Genomic DNA, 24468 nt, shown 5'->3' on the forward strand with positions numbered 1-24468 from the left:
AAAGACTCTACTATTCTGAATCAATAATGGGGTTTGTCATTGTCTCACATTTTGTACTGCAAGTCGAAGTATTGCTTCTCTATCCAAGTAACTCAGACATCAAATTTGCTCTTTTGTGTAATATTGGATTTGTTTTAATGTGATTTTTGATTATCATATCCCCAGAACCCATTGGAAGCATGTCCTCTATGGAGGTTAATGTGGATATGCTGGAGCAGATGGATCTCATGGACATATCTGATCAGGAAGCATTGGATGTATTTCTCAACTCAAGTGGAGAAGATAACAATGAAAACTCCCCAGTATTAGGTAATGTTCTTCCTTTTGAATGGCTTGAGACCAAATTAACTACTTGGAAATTTATACATAAATTACATGAATTACAAAATAGTCTTAAGTCTGCCTTTTCCAGAAGACATTGGTTGGAACTAGAATGCCCTCCATAATGTTTGGGACAAATACACTTTTTTCCCACGTGCTCCAGTTTTAAATATGTAATCAAATAATTCACATGTAACTAAAGTGCTCATTCAAAAGTTCATTCAAGGTTATTTGTAAACATTTTGATTTGACCATGTAGAAATTATAGCACTTTTTATACATAGTCCCCTCATTTCAGGGCACCATAATGTTTGGGACATTTGGATTCACAGGTGTTTTTAACTACTATGGTATGTTTAATTGCTCCTTTGGAGTCTGTAGTTGCCATTTTTCAGCATGAGGAACAGTTGTGCCAATGAAAGTGAAAGGCTGAAAAACAAGAATAAATCAGTAAGAGACATCACCCAAATCTTTATAGGTTCCATGACCTCGCTGCTTGTTTTCCTTACTTTTCCACAACTCTATGCCCATTTCCTGAGTGAATACTGAGGGGGGGGTGGGGGGGAACCATTTAAGTTCTGCCCCATCTCTTGGCTCCATACAAAGGGGACCAAGTTTGTCCATTACAGGTACCCCTGGGGTCAGTGTGTTCCGGATTTTGGAAAGCCATATTTAAGCCCACCAAAATTGTGCTGCCGGTCTCTCCCCCTCGCCCGCCCAACTCGCGCTTCCATCTCTCTCCCCACTTGCCGGATTTGGAGCTTTCTGGGTTTTAGATGTCCAGATAAAGGATTGTGTACCATACTACTTTTCCTCTTGCTATACCTGTAGAAACCATTAGGATTTTCCTTCACATTGTCTGCCAAAGCAACCTCATGTCTTCTTTTAGTCTAGTGGTTCTCAACCTTTTCCTTTCTACTCACATACCAGTTTAAGTATTCCCTGTGCCATCAGTGCTCTGTGATTAGTAAGGGAGTGCTTAAGGTGGTATATGGTGGAAAGAAAATGTTTAAAAGCCAGTTTTAATTATACCTAATTGGTCATTGACTAATTTCTTGATTCCAAATGAAATGGGCCATGATCATTTTTATCAAGCAAAATATTTCAGTAACAATTGGGTCTAGTGCAGTGGTTCTCAACCTTCCCTTCAATAAAAAAAATTCCATTTATATATAAAATTCTCTGACTTATCTTCTATTTTATTCATTTCTATATAAATCCATGCTGACTTCTCTTTCAAAAAAAGTAGAGAGAAACCTCAATTGCGCTGCACTAGTAATAATTTTTAAACATTAATCAATGTAGTCCTCCTAATTCAGATTAATTTTTCTAATGCAACTCTTGCCATTTTTCCTTTCCAAATTAATTTCCTTACATACTTATTTAGTTCTTGAAAGATTTTAATGGTATAAATAAATATAGGTAGCATTGAAATAAATACTGCACTCTAGGAAAGTATTCATTTTTATACAATTAACCCTTCCTATTAATATCCGTAAATCATCATCTACTTTCTTAAGCAATGGTGTATAATTCAATTTAAATAAATTATTTAAATTGTTGTCAATTTTAATATATAAATATTTAATTGCATCTCTGCCATTTAAATTGACTTTCCTTTTTACACTGCTCATAATCCACCCTTACTATAGGCATTACCTCACTTTTATCACAATTTATTTTATAACAAGATTCTACTCCATATTCTTTTAATCTTCAATACAATTTACTTAATGACCTGGTTCAGTCAAATACATTATAACATCATCTGGAAATAAACTAATCTTGTGCTCTTTCCTGTCTACTTTAATATCATTATCATCTAATTAATTCTGCCAAAGGATCTATTGCTAAAATAAATAATGAAGGTGACAATTGACATCCTTTTCTACTTGATCTATTTAATAAAAAAGATTCTGCTATTTGCCCATGTGTGACCACATTTGCTTTGGGTCAGAGCTTTATATAATAAACCTAATCTATAAATATGGATGCTATTCAAAATTTTCTTAAGACCTTAAATAAAAAATCACATTTAAGTCTATCAAATGCTTTTTCAGCATCTAAAGTAACTATTACATTAGTTTTCTCTCCTAACTGTGCTAAATGTATTATACTCATTAATTTTGTTACATTATCTGCTAATTTTTTTAAACAAATCCAGTTTGATCAATATTTATTAAGGTAAAAATGTTGCTGTTCTATTGCTAACATTTTAGATATTATTTTATAATCTGAATTTAATAATGAAATAGGTCTATATGATGATGGTTTCAAAGGCTCTTTCCCTTTTATCTGAATCACTTAATATTGCTGTCTTAAATTATTCTGGTAAATCATTAGTCTCTCCCACCTGTTCTAGTACTTGCATCTTCTCCTGGAGACTTAATATTTTGTAATTAATCCAATACTTCCTTAATGTCCTTTTGAGTAAATGGAGCAGCCAATACTCTTTGAAGTTCTGTATTTAATTTTGGTAAATTTATTTGAGACAAAAAAATGTTGTCATCTTTTAATAATTCTGACTGGTATAATTGTTTTGTAATTTTCATGTATTTCTTGTGATTTATAAGTTATCCAATTTGATTCTTTCTTAGTTGCTAAAATTGTCCAAGAAACTTGTTTTTAATTGCCACTCAGGAACTTTATGTGCTCTCTCTTCTAACATAATTTATTGGAGATATTCCTTTTTTAAAACAGTAAAATACATTTAGAAATAGGAATAAGAAATTTTCAGATACCAGGAATGATATTAAATCGGAATCAACTTATTCTTTTACAATAAATAATAAACCTTTAATATTTGGTTTAACAAAGGAATTAAGACAATAAAAGAATGTTTTTAAGGTTCAACTTTAATGACAGTTGAGTAATTGAAAAGTATGGAATACAAAATAAGTATTCTCTTATTATCAATTAAAGGCATATTTAAAGGAAAGTTTAGGTCCAAATTTGATATTACTTGAACAAAGTTATTTGGAACAATTAATCACAGATATAAATATTAAAAATTTATTTAAATTATGTAAAAATGAATGTATAAATCAGGACTTCACGTCAAGACAAAGATTTAAAAATATTGAAGAGGAGACTTGGTTAGAACTTTGGTTGTCAGGATAGTATGAGTTAATACAAATAAAATCCGATATAGAATGGAACAATATAACTTGTTACGTAAATTATATCTTACTCCACAGAAATTAAATGGATTAAATTCTAAATTTTCAGATAAATGTCTTAGAGGCAATAAAGAAAATCTACATGGGAATATTTAAAATTAAGATCCTTTTGGATAGAAACTAGGTTTATTTTTGACACAGAATTGAAATTAAATAAATACCAAAAAGAATTTTTTTAAATAACCCTCGCGCTAGCTGGAAAATGTGTGGCAGTAACTTGGAAGTCAGATGTGTATTTGGGAATAGGTAGATGGCATACTGAAATACGTAGTTATATACCATTTGAAAAGATTACCTAAGATTTGAGAATAATATTTACAAATTATAGGAATTAAGTTGTAATCGCCCAACCTGAATCTTCTGACTTCTAAAATTTAAAATATGTTAGACTTGATAGTTTTAGTAAGTTTTTTCCCTTTTCTATTGGGGGATTTTTTTTTAAATAAGAATTTTATGCATTATTTTTAATGCACATAAAATTTTCAAAAAGAAAACCTTCCCTTCCCACTCACATTATCACCTTAGGCAATCCCTTACTAATCACAGAGCACCGATGGGATAGGGATTGAAGTGGTGTGTGAGTGGAAAAAAAGGTTGTGAACCACTGTTTTAGCCTTTGATTTTTCTTAAATTTTTATACTCTTCACCTGCCTAATTTTCTTTGTGCTGCTTATACCTCTTGTACACCTCTTCTTCCGACCAATTATCCCTTGAAAACCAAGGTTCCCTATAGCTTCTAACCTTGCCTTTGATCCTGACAGGAACATACAGACTCTACTCTCAAAATTTCACTTTTGAAGGTTTTCAATTTACCTCGAACATCCTTGCCAGAAAACAACTTATCCAAAATCCATGCATTCTAGATCCTTTCTCCAATTTAGAATATCAACCTGAGTCCCAGATCTATCCTCCTCCATAATCAACTTGAAACTAATGGCATTATGATCACCAGAACCAAAATGTTCCCCTATACATACCTCTGTCACCTGTCCTGTCTCATTCCCTAATAGATCCAGTATTGCACTCTCTCTAGTTGGTACCTCAATATATTCATTGATAAAACTTTCTGAACATGTTTGACAAACTCGAAGCCATCCAATCCTTTTACAGTATGAGAGTCTCAGTCGATGTGTGGAAAGTTAAAATCTCCTACTATCACAACTATCTCTCTACAAATTTGTTCCTCCAATTCTTGCTGACTATTGAGTAGTTTATATAACCCCATGAGTGTTGTCATGCCTTACCCATTCCTCAGCTCCACCCATATATCCTCAGTAGACAAGCCTTCAGATCTGTCCTACCTGAGCATTGCTGCGATATTTACCCTGACAAGAATGTCACTCCTCCACTTCTCATCCACCTCTGTTCTATTGCGTCTAAAGCAATGGAAGCCCGGAACATTGAGCAGCCTGTCATGCCCCTCCTGCAACCAAGTTTAACTAATGGCCACAATGTTGTTATTCCATGGGCCAATCTATGCTTTATGCTTGTCTGCCTTTCCTACAATACTCCTTGCATTGAAATAGAAGCATCTGAGAACATTTCCACCACATTTCAACCTGTTGACTTCTAATGGTGCATGCAATTTAACATGATATTTTCCGGCACCCTAGTTCCCCTCCCTTTGCAAATCTCGTTTAATCCTACTGGAGCAGCACTAGCAAAGTTGCCCGCAAGGATATTTGTCCCCCTCCAGTTCAGATGCAAACCCTCCTGTCGGAATAGGTCCCACCTTCTCTGGAAGAGAGCTCAATGATCTAGAAACCATAGACCCTTCTACCTACACCATGTCTTTAGCCACGTGTTAAGCTGCATTATCCGCCTATTTCTAACCTCACTAGCACGTGGTACAGGTAGCAATCCTGAGATCACTAGGCTGGAGGTCCCGTCCTTCAACCTAGCACTCAACTCCCTGAACTCAAGTTACAGAACCTCCTCACCCTTCCTACCCACATCATTACTGGTCCCTTCATGGACCATGACATCTGGCTGCTCACCTGAGATTGCTGTGAACTTGATCTGAGATATCTCAGACCCTTGCACCAGGTAGGCAACATACCAAACAGGATAGTCCATCTCCTCCACAGAACCTCTCATCTATCCTCCTAACTATAACTATGGAAACCCCTATCATTTCCTCCCTTTCCTTCTTAGCCACAGGACCAGAGACCTAATTGCTGTGTCTTGTGCCTGGTAGGTCGTTCCCCCTCAACAATAGCCAAAATAGTATACTAGTTAGTCAGGGGTACCCTGAACTGCTTGCCAGTTCCCTTTCCCTCTCCTGTCACCCATTTACCCTCCTCCTGCCTCCTAAGTGTGATAGTTTCTCTGTAACTCATGTCAATCATCCACTCTGTCTCTTGAAAGATCAACACCAGCTCCAATTCCTTAACCTGGTTTTTCAGGAGCTGCAGCTGGATGCACTTCTTACAGATGAACTCATCAGGGATACTATACTGCTGGCTTCCCTGACAACCCACATCCTGTAAGAGGCTAACTATATCCACACTTTCTAACTCTATCTATTGCCACTGCTCCATTTTGGATTTAGTACCACTGTCTGCCCGAATATACTGGTAATGTGACTCCTGGATGGGGGTGGAAAACCAAAGAAAAAGCCTATGGCCAATTTCAAGGAAAACTTTAGGAAATTCCTCCCTGACTCTGTAATGGTAGTCAAGGAGATCACTGAAATTTGTGATACATTAACAGCAAGACTTGTTCTAATTGCTAAAATATCAAAAATTGAACTTCACTTCCCCTATGCTCCTGCCGGACCTCGTCTCGCCGTGTCCAGGTTGGGCTCCATGCCGGTGTTCCTGCCAGACCATCAACAACCAAACATCATGGAGGGCACTGTATGAATTATTATTTGATTAGGTTTATTAATTTTTTGATATTTTTACTCCAACCTAGACACGCCTACAAAAATATGTAGTTTCAAACATTTAATCTCAGTGAGATACCCAAAAGACTATTCTCTTGAAGTTGATTTTTAATGTTTCAGTCTCTCATATCTCTTTTATAATTCAATAAGATCTTTCTGGATTCTTCCCCCTCACATCAATTAATTCTCTTAATAATCTATTGATCTTTCTCCTGACCGAGTCTCTGCAGCCCTGTCAGGTAGAGAATTGAAATTGATTAATTGAGTATCTATCAAGGTGCCTGGTAGGATAATGAGGTGCTGTTTCTCAAGCTTGTGTTGATGACCAATGATGGCAAAGCTCAGAGTGGAGGTGGTATGGAAAATTTAAATGATGGGCAACTAGAAACTCAGTTGCACTTCAGGAGGGAACAGAGGTGTGTAAGACATTGGAGAAACCTCTTATTAAATTGGTCAATGTAGGGAAGTCCATGTCATGAATACAGTACATTAGAATACAAGTTTTACAGGTGAATTGCTATTGGGAGGACTGGCTGGGTTCCTGGATGGTGCAGAGATAAAAGGCCAGATGTTACTTCTGCTGGTAAACTGCTGGAAATTTGTTAGATTTCTAGAACTCTAGCACTCAGTCAATTAACTATTTTAAATGAATATTAGGGGATATGCAGTGATATACTCTCATTGAATCTCAGGTTCATTTTTATTTTGATATTTTCTATAAAGCATATCAGACTTAAGGAGAAAATACAACTTCCAGTTGTTCCTGAAAAGGTTCTCTCATGTATCCTCGCTTTGGGATCCACCAATGCCTGACCGCTTGTTGGATGGAGTAACAAGAAACTGCAGTTGCCAGAGGAACTTGGGTTAGACAGCATTTGTAGATGGAAAGGTATGATTGCGAGCCTATGTCAGAACTGAGAGGGTAGAGGAAAAATGGCCAGTTCATGGAAGTGAGACAAAAGTTGGTAGTTGATAGGTGCCATGATCAGATGGGTGGGAGGGTGAACCAAGGGAGAAGAAACCCAGCTGCATTGGTATGTGAGTGATGGGTAGATAGAAACAGGTAGGGCAGTGAACCAAGTCTTGATAGCAAGTAGGTTCTTGAAAAAGTAAACATGCAGAGAGAGCCCTTCGAGGGACTGAAGGGAGTGGGAATAGAACACAGGGCACAAGTTACCTGAAATTGGAAAATTCAGTGTTCATACTTTTGAGTCGCAAGCTACCCAAGTGGAATGAGATTTTGTTGCACTGGGTTTGCGCAGCTCTGTGGCCATGGAGAAAGGCACTCCGGCTTTGGGAGTGGCAAGGAATACGCATTGTGCAAAATGGTTAGCTGGTCTATACCTGGTCTTGCCAGTATAGAGAGTTGGTCTAAAGAGGTTCACATGAATCTCTCTACCTCATTTTGAAGGGCCATTTAGGTGCTTGGGTGAGGAGGAATGAGCAGACCAGGGGAAAGTGAAAAAGGAAGGAGTGACTGGCAGTGGGAGCCCATGGAAAAGGTGAAGGATGATGTGAGGGTTGTGACAGTGTGAGTCTGCCACCTTGTGGTAGATAGAATCCAGTGAGGGGAAGATGTGAGATGCATTCACGAATGCAATAAGAATTATGTGCAGTTCAGACGTGAAAACAGTACTCCTGGCTCTCTGGATAGGAGGAAAATGTTTCAATGCTATTAGACGGTGGCCCTGAACACAGCCAGTTGCAATGATGAGAAATAGTGGCAATAGCAGTGTGGTCCCACTCACCATCTTGCAGACCTGTTTTTGACATGTAAAATCACTCAAAATATTAAATAAAAGGGTGTAAAAATGTACATGATCAAAATAAAATTTTCTCTGGCAATTTATTTCTCCCAGTGTTACTTACCCCAAATTTACCTGGAACAGGTGGAATTCCCAGCAAGTGTAGGGAAGTGGTGTGATCTCCCATGGCTGGAGTTCTGCAGCCTGAAAGGCTGAACTAGTCTCCACTTGGGGATTAAAATAAAAACACAATGCTAAAGAAACTCAGCAGATCAAACAGTGTTCTTCATAGAGCAAAGATAAAGGTACATAGTCAATGTTTCGGGCTTGAGCCCTTCATCAAGTTATGAGCAAAATGTGGGCAGGAGGGAATACCTGCAAACAGAGATCTGGAGGAAAGAAGATACAGGAATAGGGAAGAGTGGGAGAATGGGGAGTAAGAAACTGGAAAAGTCTATATTGATGCCTTTTCTGGTTGTAGGATGCCTCAATGATATATTAAGTGTTACTGCTCCAATTTAAAGGTGGCCATGGAAAGCATGTCAGCGCGGGAGTGGAACGCAGATTGAAGTGGTTGGCCATTGGGAGATCCCTGTAATTGATACAGAGTGAAGATGCTCAGTGAGCGATCTCCCAGTCTCCAATGTATGGAGGCCACAATGGAAGCACAGAATTCAGAAGATGACTCCCGCAAATTCGAAAGTGATATTGCTTCACTTGGAAGGATTGTTTAGGTTCCCGAATGGTGATGAGAGAGAAGTTTATGGGCGCGTGTGGTACTTCCTGCAGCCGCAGACAAAGGTGCCAATAGGGATAACTGGACAGGGAGTAATGGAGGAAGTGGTCCCTGAGGAAGGTGGAGAAAGGAACATGTGTTTGGTGGTGGGATCATGCTGTAGGTGACAGAAATTGTGGAGGATAATGTGTTGGATGCAGAGACTGGTGGGGTGGTAGGTGAGAACAAGGGGAATCCTGGATTTGTTACACCTCAGGGCAGGGACCAGGGCAGATGAGCGGTAAATGGAGGAGATGCAAGTAAGGGCTGAGTTGATGGTGGTAGAAGGGAAGCCACACTTTTTGGAAGATCTGGACAGAAAGCCCTCATTCTGGGAGCAGATATGTTAGACTTGAGAGAAAGGAATATAATCCTTGTGAAGACGTCAAGATTGTTGTGGGTGTTGGTAGGTTTGTTTAAAAATAAATGTCTGTAGAAACCTTGTCTCTCAAGCTGGAAATGAACCAAGTGAATTTGAGGTTAGGGATTGCCTGCTTAAAGGATTCCATTATTAAAAGGACAAGCTCGTAGCATTTTCTAACACCCTTCACTGGCTCAGGATATCATAAAAGTACCTTGGAATAAGTACCTTTTGAAGTGTAGGAAAGAGACAGCTAATTATACACAGCTTACATAATTTAACCAGATACATGTTCTGGAAAATGTTCCATGAAGACAAAAATAATGCATCAGCCAATCTTTTACATTCACCTAAGAAAGCATACTGAGCTGCTTTTTAACCTCATTTGCAAAATGTCACCTGTGCTAGTGGAGTCTAGTTGGTACAGAACTAAACAGTCAAGCTTGATTTTTTGTGCTTGTGGTCTGAGTGAGGATTGTGCTAACGAGATGCTCACAAAGAGGCCATGGCCAATTTAATATAGGTACAGTACACAAATTGTTAATAGTGGCAAAGGTTAATAATGCACAGTAGATTAGGCACCTGGATTCATTTCTTAACAGGCGGAATTAAATACAAAGAAGCCAAATTAAAACCACATAGAACAAAAATTGCCTGAAGGAATGATTAAAGCCAATAATGCAGTAGAGGGGATACAAGCACAGAATTCACAAGATTTATACTATATGTTTTCTAGTCATTCTTTAATTATCTGTGCCACAAGTACTGCTTCTGTTTGTTGTTGAATGCTTTCCACTGAAAGACTGGGGAGAAGTGAACTTACCCAAGCCAAATATGTTAATGGTAAAAGGAAAGCTAGAGACAAAATTGGTCCCTTAGAAAATCAGAGCGGAAAACTGTGTGGAGCCTAGAGAAATGGGGGAGATATTGAATAGTTTCTTTTCTTCGATATTCACTAAGGAGAAGGATATTGGGAGATATGAGATAAAAAAAGCAAATTGGGTAAATATGGGGAATATAGATATTACAAAAGGTGTAGTTTTAGGGCTTTTGAAGAATATAAAGGTGGATAAGTCTCCGGGACCAGACGGGATCTTCCCCAGGACATTGAGAGAAGTGAAGGAGGAAATAGCAGAGGCTCTGGCGGTAATTTTCCAAATGTCATTAGATATGGGGATAGTGCCGGAGGATTGGCGCATTGCACATGTGGTTCCGTTATTTTAAAAGGGTTCAAGGAGAAAGCATGGCAACTATCGGCCTGTAAGTTTGACGTCTGTGGTAGGTAAATTAATGGAGAAAATTCTTAAAGATAGTACTTATAAACATCTGGATAGACAGGGTCTGATCAGGAGCACTCAACATGGATTTGTGGGAGGAAGGTAATGTTTGACCAATCTGATTGAATTTTTTGAAGAGGTGACTAGGAATGTGGATGAGGGTAGCGCAGTGGATGTTGTCTATATGGACTTCAGTAAGGCCTTCGATAAGGTACCACATGGAAGGTTAGTTAGGAAGGTGCAGTCTTTAGGTATAAATTTTGAGATAGTCAAATGGATCGAACATTGGCTGAAAGGGAGAGGCCAGAGAGTGGTAGTGGATAATTGTCTGTCAGGTTGGAGGCCGGTGACCAGTGGTGTGCCTCAAGGATCTGTATTGGGCCCATTGTTGTTCGTTATATACATTAATGATCTAGATGATGGGGTGGTGAATTGGATTAGTAAATATGCAGACGATACTAAGATAGGTGGAATAGTGGATAATGAAGAAGGTTTTCAAGGATTGCAGAGGGATTTGGGCTGCTTAGAAAAGTGGGCTGAAAAATGGCAGATGGAATTTAATGCTGATAAGTGTGAGGTGCTTCATTTTGGTAAGAAGAATCAGAATAGGACATACGTAGTAAATGGGAGAGCATTGAGGAATACAGAAGAGCAGAAAGATTTAGGAGTAACGGTACATCGTTCCCTGAAGGTAGAAACTCACGTGAATAGTGTGGTGAAGAAGGCTTTTAGTATGCTGGCCTTTATCAATCATTGCATGGAATATAGGAGTTGGGAGGTGATGTTGAGATTGTATAAGACGTTGGTGCGGCCTAATTTGGAGTTCTGTGTGCAGTTCTGGTCGCCTAATTATAGGAAGGATATAAACAGAGTGGAGAGAGTGCAGAGAAGGTTTACCAGAATGTTACCTGGGTTTAAGCATCTAGAGTATAGGGAGAGATTGGACAGATTAGGTCTTTATTCTTTGGAGCGTAGAAGGTTGAGAGGGGATTTGATAGAAGTATTTAAGATTATGAAAGGGATAGACAGAGTGGATGTGGATAGACTATTTCTGTTAAGAGGAGGAAAGATTAAAACAAGAGGACATGAGTTAAGAATTAAGGGGCAGAGGTTTAGAGGTAACATGAGGGGGAACTTCTTTACTCAGAGAGTGGTAGCCGTGTGGAATGATCTTCCGGGAGAAATAGTGGCGGCGGAGTCAGTTGTATTATTTAAGAAAAGGTTGGACAGGTATATGGATGAGAAGAATATGGAGGGTTATGGGCATTGTGCAGGGAGGTGGGACTAGAAAGGGGTGTTTGGTTCGGTGCAGACTAGAAGGGCCTAATGGCCTGTTTCCGTGCTGTAATTGTTATGTTATGTTATTTTTCAAAACACTTCTTTTACTCAGAGGGTGGTGAGTATATAGAATAGGCTGCCAGAGGCAGTGATTAAGACAAAATTGGATATAAAGATGGATAGGAAAAATTTTAAAAAAATATGCACCAAATGCAGGCAGGTGGGGCATTTTGGACCAATGTTTCCAGCTTGAATGACTTATATTAGTTAACAAAATATGGCTCTTGGTACAATATTAAATTTAACAAGGTTTAATCCCTTGTTAATTCTAGGACATGATAAAAACAGTCTCACTATCTTTCAATGTGAACTAGTCTGCTTTATACCAAGTCATTACCCTACTGTCATATACCTCCCATTTTGCTATCAGTGATTTATGCACAACTCACCTTAAATTTCTCCCTTGTGTTTAATTCAACATCATTGTCTATTTCCCTCAAAGCCCAAGTTTTCTTCAACTGGAATCTCTTTCCTATCCTTTCCATGTTGGCCCTCTAACAACATCACATCCCTTTCCTCTATCCTTCAGTAGCTCAAGATGTCCCTCTGCATCTATTTTTAAATTTAGACATACAGCATGGTAATAGGCCATTTTGACCCACGAGTCCGTTATCTCCCAATTAACCTACACCATTTCAAATGGTGGGAGGAAACCGGAGCCCCTGGGGAAAACCCACACAGAACATACAAACTCCTTACAGACAGCGCAAGATTTGAACCGCAGTGATTGCTGGCGCTGTAAAGGTATGGCACTAACTCCTACGCCAACAAAGCTGCCTCTAATGAAGTCACTCAGTTCTGTAGCATGCACCAGATGGCATTGACATCGACTCCCCGTTCTTCCTCTCCTCCATTCTGCTGTCTTTTCCTCCAGCTCTCCACTCCCTTCCCATTCAGACCCAACCCCCCCCCCATCCCCTTGTTTGCTGGTGTGCCCTCCCTTCCTTATGCACCTACTGTTTCCCGTCTTTAGCACTGTGCCCCTCCCCCCCACCATTTTTTTCATACCTTAAGGGCTCAAGCCTGAAATGTTAGCTTTATCTTTGCGATATACTGTTTGACCTGCTGAATTTCTCCAGCTTTGCTATTTTTTAACTTTTTATTGCATTGTTATAGTGTAGTCATCTTTTATCATTATTATTGCTGAACATTTATTACCAGTATTAACAAGTGAAAACTGATTTTGTTTTGATTGTGAGAAAGAATCGTAATGAAATCCAAAATTGATGGGGTGTCTTCCAAATGGCAAATAGGAAATGATCCATAATTCTGATTATTTACCTTCAAATATGCAGCCCTGTAGTACAATGTACATTACAACATCCATAAATACAATGCACCAAATGTTAACTTTTACTGTTAAAATCCAGCATCGTTAGTAATAAATGTTTGGATATCTTGCTGAGCTAAGGTTGCTTTCCCCTCTCAGAAAGCACTCATGGTAAAATTGTATTTTCACAGGGTCCGAGTCAGAGCCATATCAAAGTGAAATAACACTGCAAGTGCCAAGCCAAACTGAGCTAAGGTTAAAATTATCTTCTCTCTCTTCCACCTCTGCTGATTCTGCCAGCCACAGTACAAGTGAAAATAACACTCCACTTGTCCAGTCTGATGAAGAGGAAGTTCAAATAGACACCTGTCTGGTTGCAGTGAACTCAAATCCAAAAGAGAACTGTGACAGTGACTCTCAATAACACGAGGAATATTATTTCAGGTGGTTTGTTGAAAATTATTAGCTGAATACTGCAAGATGAAAGATCCACTGTATTAAAAAAAAATGTAAAACAGCTAACCCAGAGCCTTTTCTAATTTAAACAAGTAAATTTCTATTACTCTGTGCCCTTGGAGATTAATATTGATAACTACAGTGTATATGCATTATTCTGTAACAAATTATAGCTGATTACCTGTTTTCAAAGTCTTGATTAATGAATCTTCTCCCCATTAATCTCTCTTCAGATTTGGGCTATGCATTCTATTCTTGACATGTATATTGTACGAAAGGGTCCTTGTAATGCCACCTGCCTGCTTGAGTTTCTCTCTTCCCCACTACAGATTAAGAACTAATTGTTAGCATCCCGTTTCACTGAAAAGATTGTGCACTTTAACATTCAGTAAATAAAAGGATTTTGCAATACTGCTTTGTCAAGCTCCACTTTTTGATTTTCACTGACGAGCTGAAGACAAAAGTACCTACACACCCTTAGCCATGATTGCAAGCAGGCAAAGCCTCGACTTCAGACTTGTGATGTATTTTTAAACATTTTCTCGGCAACATTCGACTTGGCAATTCTGGAAGAAAGGAAAAGTGAAAAACCAGCAAGGATCCAGTAGGATATTTAATGAAGTAGAATGTACAACTACTGGAAAGCAAGGCCTGATTTGCCTCTAGCAAGCAATAAATACTGCACTACTAGATTATTAAGTGTGCCTTTCTGTTGCCTAGAAAAATAGCTCACCCCAGTGCATTTCATGAACAATAACTCAACTTCACAAGAAACTGCTCAAAAGTTTTATTAAACTTTTAAGTACAAACCTGAAAAGTAAAAAAAACTCGCAATTACAATGTGAACTCTTCCCGCACAGAAAGTATAGGTGCAGAGCAGCACTAATAAATTAAATGTCAATCAGTAAGCAATAGTCAAATATGTCTGCTCTCAAAGAAGAAACAAAATACATAGTAAGGCCATAAAAACTGGACAACCACATTTGAAAAACACTTGAACTCAGTAATGTTGTTAAATACTCCAAACCAGTTCAGTCCTCTGCAGCAACAACAACCAACTAACAACTGGGAGGGGGGGAAATAAAATGACTTCTTGACAGTCACCACTGGCAAGCTCAGTGCAGCAATGAAAAACTAGTTATAATGGACAATGTTTCCCTTTTGTTTCAATAAAATACACTGAAAGGGGCAACAGCTACACCATTATTTGTTCAGTGATGTAAGCAGCACTTAAATGTTACAAGAAACCCTGTGAGCATCCAAAACCGATGAAGAAACTGAAACATAAGGCTTTTCTTCATCTCTTGCTTCTTTCCCCCCCCCCCCCCCCCCAACCCCACAAAGGCTCAAGTATTTAAAACAATTTACAGGCTTATGTACAAAGTTTGTTTTTTGTTTCTTTATCTTTTTTTTACAAATATGGAAAGTAAAATAGAAATGAAGGAAATGCATTTTCACATTTCACAAAGAAATATGCATGTCCTCTAGTGACTCTCCATTGTGACTGTCTCACCAATGTCCTCTAGTGGCTCTCCATTGTGACTGTCTCACCAATGAACTGAACTTTTAATGCTGATTTTCTTGTTAAGGATGGAGAAGGAACAGAGATGAAAGTGGAATGTTACAAAGATTGCACGTCTACAAAGATGAGGCAGGAAAGTCCTGCTTCAATAATTTGATAAAGGACACTATTTTGTAGGGTTTTCTGATAAAATGATTGACAGCACCAAAAAATTAGAATTCGCGAATGAAAGTCAGGCACAGTTTCTTCCAGCCTTATTATTACAGATGCATAGTGATGTGCTGGTAAGGAGAAAAATATCACCTTTACTTCACTTTCAAAATCACCATTTTTAAACTTTGTAAACCAGATCAAGTATAAGCTGCCGTGACTCTAAAAACAATAGTATAATTTTCTAAATAGAAAAGCATTTTTTCAACTTAAACAACAAAAAAAAACGTAGCCAAACTGAAGCAGTTTCTTTCAAGTTTTACCTCCTTCCTTCCTCCAAAAAGCTGCTCGCACGACTGAAATTGCAAGATAAAACACAGCACTCAACTTCAACCTTGTTCAAATGGGTTTAAAACATCCCTTCTGTTCACAGTAACAAAAAAAATCAAATGCAAGATGTTTGCTTAAGCCTGAAAGGCAAATGCAAACTTGGGATTATGCTTCAGCCCTTTGACTTGGTTTTTTAAAAACAGTGAATGAAAACACTACTACTGCATTCCAAGGAATACTGCCAACCGCAGCGTCTGGTGTTCCTAACAGAAATAAGCCAACACTTTAATGCTAAAACAAACTGCTATTTTTCTTTCCTAAAAACAAAACAGAAGTCATCTTTAGAGCTAGTGCAAAGACAGCTTGCATTCTTCTAGCAAGTACTCACAAATTATAGTACAAAAAAAAACAACTGAGTACAAGACTTGGCAACTTCAAGGGGAACTTGTAGCACTTCTGGACAAGGATGAAAGTCTAGTTGCTGGCACATCAATGGTCGCCCGTTTTCGAGGTCCTCTTTTCAGCGCAGGCTTGCTGGTACTGGTATTATTGTTGCTGCTGCTCTTTGCTGCCGCTTTCCCACAGATTTGATTGACCAAGTTATTTATTTGATCCTGTGGCATTGAACCAATAGAGAGAGAGAGAGAGAGAAAAAAAAATCACAAAAACTGATACATTTGCAAAGATGATTAGTGTAGAATGGTGAAAATTATTCAACTAATTTATTCTAGAGGGGTCATGATCCAAATGGAGTCTAAAACTGCTACCAATTCAGTCATTCCAACAAGCCTCTCAAGGACAGCTAATTTTGGAAATGATAAAAGTATATTGTCTGGCATAGTTGTATGTAAAGGCAATCCACACCAACATAGTCTAGCTTCAGTTTCCCAGTCTATAAACCTCTGCACTTCACTCATCAACAATCAACTTAAGGAAGGAAGACAAAGGAGATGGTTGAGTAGTCGATATGGAAATTATGTTAAGCTGTCATGATAAACATTGTTCCACAGGCAAGTTCTTGGATTTAAAATAAAATAGTTCTATTACAGAGGAAAAGGCTTAAAACCCAAACTTCAGGACAATCTGAATTTGTTATTTTGACTTTAGGCCCGATTTAAAAAGAGAACACCTCACACAAGTCTGTGCCACAAAATAAAATAATACAAGGAGTTCCGTAAAACTGTAACAATAAAGTGAGTTGAAACTACTATTTTAAAACTAATCAGTTCAGTGGTTAAAAATCAGAAAAATAATGCAGTTACTCTTGTGGATAAGTAGTAAATCCTCATGTCAAGGGGAAGGTTTTTGGGCCAATGACACAATGGTTCAGCAGGTGGGGCTGTTGTCTCTGCTCTAGTCACCCCATTCAATCCTGACCTCCTGTGTTGGCAAAGTGGAGGTTGCAATTTCTCTCTGACAACTCCATGTGCTCTGGTTTCCTCCCAGGCTGGTAGGTTAAGTGGCCATTATAAATTGTCCCCTTGCGCGTTAGGTGAGTGGTAGAATCTGGAGGGAGTTGACAGGTATATAGCAAGAATAGGTTATAGGGAACATTGGCAGAGTGGGGTTGCTCTGCCAGCCAAATGACCTCTGATATCTTCTGGAAATATGGATGACCCTTGGGTAGATGTTTTCTACTTTGTCTCAAAACAATACAGATGGGTAACTATTAAATGTACAAAGACGACATCTTCAATTAAATACTTGCTACCAATAAGGGGTAAAACTATTTCAAAGATTATTGACTGTCTGTTCCTGAAAATCACCTCATCCTTTTGATTCAAAAACAAGAGGGAGGTCCAGATTTGGTTCATAATGAGAAAATGATCATTGCTTACTATCACCAAGCCTTCTATCACCAAGTCAATGGTTAAAGGTTCCAAGCTAATGATGACATATTTCTCTAAGGAAGGATCAGATTAGTTTGTAACCAGAAAGTGCCAAATGTTAACCATCTACAAACCTCATCGTAGCGATACATCATCTTCAATCCCCTGCAAGATTTCTGTTTCTCTACATGGCGAAGAGCACATTCAAGACAGAAGACAACGTTCTCATTTTCTTGCACTACCTGGGTGGATAAAATGGTGGGTCAGTACTTGCAAAAAGTCAAACATTGACTTAATTCAACAGAATTTCTCAGGAAACACCGCAGAGCTAAAGTTTTGGCAATGCTGGTATGACACTTACGCTATTTGCAAACATAAATGCATTTATTGGTTGTGTGCATTTAGTTACAAAATTATTCCCATCCCTCCCAGTAGCAAATCCATATGTTTCTTTAAAGTACAGTAAAATCTGCATCATCTGGAATTCAATCAACTGGAAACTCAAAACAACTGGCATAAACAAAAATTGAGGAAATAACTACATAAATAATTCAAATGATTAAGATTGGACAGATGGACCCCACGGGGGAGCATTGAGACTTAGTTGGACATACGCAGGTTTCCACTTGTGTGGAAGTGAACCGGGTCGTCAATGCGAAGAAGGTGCGCTGAGGGCTCGACTGGGACACTTGTGTGGAAGTGAAGTTGTCAATGCGAGGAAGGTGTGCCGAGGGCTCGACTGGGACACTTGCACAGAGGTGAGTTGGGTTGTTAATGCGAGGGCTCGACTGGGACACTTGCATGGAGGTGAACCGGGTTGTCAGCCCAAGGAAGGTGGTAAAGTTTCAATAAAGTCGCATCGGAGTGAAATGGTGGCACCCAGGATGAATAGCTGCCGCTCGTCGGTGAATCAACTCTCCCAAAGTGTCTCCCTATCCATGCCTAGTAAGAATCTTTATTGGTATTAGGCTCTTATCTGTAAACTTGGGGGTTAATTATGATGGTAGTACGGTTAGCCATCACTGGTTACAGCGCCAGCGACCGGAGTTCGTATTTAAATTTTGTAAGTTACAAAATTACCTGATTAAAGTGAACTTTATATAATTAAAGACTACAATACTGATTTGATTTGCACTGTCTTTAGTCTTTTAAATGGTGTATTTTTATATTCTTAATGCAGGTGTATTAATTAGGCTTTGGAAGACTGAGTCTCAGTTAACCAGAAAATTTGCATATCTGACATCCGCAATCCCTGTAGGTGTCAGATAATGGGGATTCTACTGTAGATTATTACCATTACCTTCATCTCCCTATAGATTACCTCAGTATTTTCAAGATACAGTAGATGTCCTCATTTCCTTCCCCTTCTGCCCCATTTGTACACTCATATCTGACTGAACAAAGCATCCTTTCTCAAAGTGCCTTGGAAAGACACAAATAACAGTTTAAAATTTTTAATTCACAACTTTTAATTTTTAACAAAGAGAGTTACCTGTCGTAAGATTCAATGATGGAGGAGATAGAAGTTGTGCGAGCAACTCTGCTGTGACTGGCGGATGTCTATTGGGAGTGCAGACTACACGTGTGTGTAACATTGTGACAGTTCAAACTTTTAGACTCTTTTACACTGGGTGTTCGGGAACTTGAACGCCTTTGAGCTCTCTTGTATGTGTATTTTCATTATTTATTTCCCCATAACTATATAAATATTACTTTATCAGGTCACTACCCAGTTACTCTTCATGACTTTAGAACTACTTTCCCATTATAAGGCATGTACCATCATCCAGTGTGCCATACAATCAATGAAACATATCTGGAATACAATCACTCACATAACTGAGGAAATGCAGCAGCCAATTAAAACACAGCTCTCAGAAGCAGTGAAATAAATGGCCATGCACCTGGTGAGCAACACCTGTTCTTCATTGAAAAATTCAGAGTTCTCGGAGTCTACCCATGAGGGTAGATGGGCCTTGGAGGGGTCTTTCTACTACATTGAACCATCAGCCTGCCTCATGTACGAGTCTCTGGAGTGCAGCTTGAACCCATAATCTTCCGAGTCAGAAACAAAAGAACTATTATTGAGCCAAGAATTGTATCTCGCAAACGTAGGAGTTGAAAATTGCAGTAGAGGTACACAGGAGATTCTTGCATCAGTTTTGTTTAAATCTCAGCTTTTGCCATGAGTAATTCACATAATTAAATGGGTCAGACTAAGAAGAAAATTAGCACTGAAGTGTGCCAACTTTGTGAGCCTGCTCCCAGCAGATCCTTCTTCTCAAACTCTACAATCACTCAACTTTCCTTCGGCCATGCCACCTGATCTCTCATTGCAATTGCATTTTTGGAAAGTGTCTTACTTGTTGTACTATGTATGAGTGGTCTAACTAGTCTGCTCACAAAATAAGCTATCAGTGCATCATTGTACATGTGACAGTAAACTTGAACTTGACAATGGATGCTGAGCCAGATGCCCTTATTTTATGGCTCCTGGTTGTAAAATGGAAACTTTTGGATTTACTTGAAATAAAAATGGAAATTCTGACCATACCATGGCAATGCAATACATGCTAGATTCTGACCTCACACACTGCCATCTGAGCTCCCTGAAGCGTGTGCAGCACATGGGATGGGAGGCCAGGCCCATACCCTCACAGCTTCCTCCTGTTCCATTAGCCATTGGCTCTCCTAGGGTCTCCAGACTTTTCCAGGACAGTTGTAATCAAGCACGAGGAGGGGCAAATGACCTTCCAGTGAGCAGCAGAAGTGTATGGACACCATGGTAGGTGTTATCTTCTTCGAAATGTCTGTCATTGTATAACACCGGTGTTCAGTACTGGTGGGGACGGGTCTGTTATAATTAACTGAGGCTCAGTACTGGTGGGGACGGGTCAGTAGCTGTATTATACTGAGGCTCAGTACTGGTGGGGACGGGTCAGTAGCTGTATTATACTGAGGCTCAGTACTGGTGGGGACGGGTCAGTAGCTGTATTATACTAAGGCTCAATACTGGTGGGGAGGGGTCAGTAGCTGTATTATACTGAAGCTCAGAATTGGTGGGGACAGGTCAGTAACTATATTATACTGAGGCTCAGTACTGGTGGGGACAGGTCAGTAGCTGTATTATACTGGGGTACAATACTAATGGGAATGGATCTCTCACTATTTAACACTAGGTTACAGTAACGTGGGGGAGGGTCTGTCACCGTATAACACTGGGGTACACTACTGGTGATGCAGGTCTGTCTCTGTATAAAACTGGGTGTACAGTACTGGTGCAGACAGGCCTGTCACTCAGTGGTAGTGGGAACAAGTTTGTCACTGTATCACTCGGGTTGAGGTCTTTCATTGGCATTGATGATGAATTCAACCCCTCTGTGTTGCCCAGTTAAGAATGGATGGGCACATGAAATCCATTAGCAGGAAGGAAGTAGGGAACAAATGGTAAAATGCCACAATTTTTTGTTGATTCAAGGTTAGGCCACAGACAGCCATGCCTATATGTTAGAACATCTGTATGCATCTTCTACTCACCATGGACAGGTAACACAACTGCTGGCAGACTTGGCACCGCCTCTCCGACGTTTCAGACGCCAACCACTTCCGTGATTTCTTCTTCATCTCCATCGTGGACAAATGGCTCTCATGGCTACCATAACGAGCTGAAGAATGCAAACCTGCATCAAGCAGCTGCTGCCGCTGGCTTGACTCTGTATCCCTGAGTAAACAAAGGACACATAATTACTGAGAGCTCATAGTTCATGTCACAGTTGTGACCCACTGGGAAATTAATTTGGCCATAAGCTGAATAACCTACAAATTTGAAGTAATAAAGTTTTATGTCTTGGAAAAAAGGCCCTTCATTTCAACTTGTCCATGCCAAGTTATCTAACCAAGCTAAGGCCCTTTTGCCTGTGTTCAGACTCTAATCCCGCTGAACCTTTCTTATCCATGTATCTGTTTTAATGTCTTAAACGTCTTGTACATACAATTTATAAAAAGAAAACTTGAAATATGAAGCTCTGCTCTCATTCAGATTTTTAATGATGGTCTTTGGTTGATTTTCCAGTTTCATACAGGATTCTCTCTTCATTCTCTGAGCCAATAGGGCTTGACCAGTTTTAATCCTAAATTCCAGAGGTGAAAATGAACGTGCTGAAGTTCTGCATTTACTGAACTGCTTGCTCTCCTTTCCCATGCTCGAGTTCCCACAAATCCTTTCAACTCTGGCCATTCCAGTTCATCATTTCCCTTACTGACAGACTGATAATGGATGGGTTCAGATCTGGAATGGGTAGGCACCATAAATAATGCACGATGTCTTAAATCTAGTGGTCAGCTTTGCTGAGAAAAATCCACATTCAGTTCTGTAATCAGCTATTTTAAAGACCGTGATCCTAAGACACGTCTCTCCAATTTCTGGTCAACACTGTCCAAATATTCAGAGCACTCCTTAAGAAGTTCACATGGTACATGACATACTCATTTAGAACTATTCATGTTATTTATAAATTACAACACTTCAATTCCTGTTGTATACACATGTTAAGTTGCAAGTTGAACTTCCAACCAGTAGAGGGACCGTAGCATCACTATTCAAGAGAGAAGGATAAGCTAGCAAGTAGCCGTCACTATAGATGCAAGACCCAAGTTTACAACAGACATACAAAAATAGCAGCTGATGATTGCTGGGCCTCAGACATCTGCAGTCATGTCCTGGGATGGGCTGTTTGACCTCTGGCAACCACAACTATCTTTCTCTGTGCGAGGTCTGCCTCCAGCCTCCTTTGATCCCCACAACTTCAGTTTCACCAGGATCCTCAATGCCACACTGGGTCGAGCACTGCCACTCACCCTCACGCCATATCTGGAAGTCAGGTCTTTAGTCCATGATGTTTGAGGCATCTGGTGTTCTTGGCTCTTTCACGGTATCAGTGGAATGAATTGAATCAGATGGAGTTTAGACTCTGTGATGGCGGGGATTTCAGGAAGGAGACAGATCGCCTATCTGGTACTAGCAAATGCTTCAGCTTTTACTTTATACACATGCCGGGCTCCACATCATTGAGGATGTTCCTGGAGACCCCTGCTTTATTGTCCACCAGCATTCATAAGTAGATGTGGAAGGATTCGTTGGTTGTGAGATCACCGCTCCATTGCTACATACCTTTTAGTTAATCTATAATTCAATTGTACTTCACATAAGCTTCTCTTCTCCACTCAAATTCAGTGAAGCTTTGTTTCTCAGAACCAACTGCAATATTTCCAGGAAATAACAATGGAAAACATTGGTCTTTAAAAGCCTCTCACAACTCCATGTACAGTAAATGTTCCTGACAACTACCATTTTTGTCCTCTTGTTCTTTAGTTCAACACTAGACAATGAAATCCTTCGGAACATCAACAGGAAATGAAAACACCAGATAAACAGAGCCATCAAACACTGAATGATGCGTGAAAAATTATGAAACTTTCTTTCCCAAATTATTATTAATTGAGCGGGTATCACCATATTTTGAAGGATATTGCAATTTTAAAAAATTTCTAAAACTGTATTCACAGCACAGAAGTCTATTCTGGCCATTACAACCCATGCACCCAATTAACCGACCACCCCTAAACATTTTGGAAAGTGAGATGAGGCGGAGCACCCAGAGAAAAACTATGCATGTCAAGGGGAGAATGTACAAACTCCTTACAGACAGTGCTGGATTCTGAACCCAGGTCATTGGCATTGTCCTAGTATGCACTAACTATGCTGGCCATTTCAGAAGGCAAATGGTGAGTTGACCTTGATTGCAAGAGAATTTGAGGGCAAGAGACATTCCTTACTGCAATTACTTACTGGTAGGACTCTACCAGAAATAATGTTTGAAGGTTTGGAAACTCTAAATTTGATTAATTTCTTTCTCTACTGAAGGAAGAATGTGAAGTAGGGAGTGCAAAGATTTGCCAGTTTTGATTCTTGGGCTGTAGAGATTTCCTTGTGGAAGAATTTCGCAGTCTGGGTCCATGGTGTTTTGAGCCAACAAGAATGCAAGATGATCTTATTGAAATGTACAAACTTGTTATGTGGCTTAACAAAGTAGGTGCAGGGATAAGCATCCCCTGGCTGTGATGTCTGGAATGAAGTATACAATCTCAAAAATAAGGAATCAGAGGTGAGATGAAAAGAAACCTTTTCTAAAGGTTGGGGAACCTTTGGAATATTTTGCCCAGAAGGGTGGTGGGAATTCAATCAGTGAGTGTGTTCAAGGCAGGTCAATAGATTTTTTTGCTATAAACAGAAATGGGTTAGTGCAAGAAAGTGGACTAGAGATAAAAAGACGAGCTGGGATCTCAGAATGACAAGATCAGGTATATGGAGTGAAAGGGTCTTCTATTCTATTTAATGCAACAGGACCACACAGTACAAGCCCTTTGGCCCACGATGTTGTGTTGACCTATGTAAAGATTCTCATTAATCTAAACCTTCCCTGGAGGAACGTTATACATTTCCACTTGATCACCTCTCACTCCTCCAAACTCAAGGGACGTCTGGTTCATCTTTTCTCGTTGGACAAACCCAACCACCCAGGAACCAATCACTACTTAAAAATTGTGGCATTCAGATTCATCAGATGCTGGAGATGGATTGGTTTCAGCTTCAGTAATTGCACCAGTACATCACTCCCATGATTTTGAACGTTATTAGCTCCTCACCTTCTCTCCACCTGTCCTTTTTACAGTGTCTTCTGTGCTTTGTCTTGCAGAATTTTCCTTATTCCCCAGTATCATTCATAGTTTCACATGCATCATAGCTGTCAGTTTTTCAGTCACATTTCTTGAAAAATTACTCATGCCCTGCCTTTCCATTCTCATCAATTTCTTGATTCATCCTGAGTTGAATTCGGAACTCATCTGAATTCCCAAGTTTACATCTCTTGTTCTGTACTAATAGAACAATGTGCCAACCGTGCCACTGCAACATGTGCTGTGTGCACATGAGAGTTGACTTGCTAGAACAACAAACAATCTTCTGGAGA

General features: G+C 39.4%; 2 protein-coding genes across 10 annotated transcripts in view; one reads left to right on the forward strand and one right to left on the reverse strand.

Annotated features, from left to right (window-relative positions):
• dtnbp1a (dystrobrevin binding protein 1a) overlaps window positions 1–14020 on the forward strand; it is a 289385-nt gene extending 275365 nt beyond the window's left edge. For both annotated transcript variants that reach the window (XM_069913436.1, XM_069913437.1), the window contains exons 9-10: window positions 166–309; window positions 13345–14020. In XM_069913436.1, coding sequence (XP_069769537.1) covers window positions 166–309; window positions 13345–13577 — 377 coding nt within the window. In that variant the 3' untranslated portion in view covers window positions 13578–14020. The remainder of the gene's footprint in view (window positions 1–165; window positions 310–13344) is intronic.
• Window positions 14021–14381: 361 nt separating this feature from the next.
• Window positions 14382–24468, reverse strand: part of jarid2b (jumonji and AT-rich interaction domain containing 2b) — a 384803-nt gene continuing 374716 nt past the window's right edge. For all 8 annotated transcript variants that reach the window (XM_069913428.1, XM_069913423.1, XM_069913421.1 and 5 more), the window contains 3 exons: window positions 20978–21161; window positions 17575–17682; window positions 14382–16225 (listed from right to left, as the gene is read on the reverse strand). In XM_069913428.1, coding sequence (XP_069769529.1) covers window positions 16046–16225; window positions 17575–17682; window positions 20978–21161 — 472 coding nt within the window. In that variant the 3' untranslated portion in view covers window positions 14382–16045. The remainder of the gene's footprint in view (window positions 16226–17574; window positions 17683–20977; window positions 21162–24468) is intronic.

Source organism: Narcine bancroftii, chromosome 1, assembly GCF_036971445.1.
Source record: "Narcine bancroftii isolate sNarBan1 chromosome 1, sNarBan1.hap1, whole genome shotgun sequence".
Classification (NCBI taxonomy): domain Eukaryota; kingdom Metazoa; phylum Chordata; class Chondrichthyes; order Torpediniformes; family Narcinidae; genus Narcine; species Narcine bancroftii.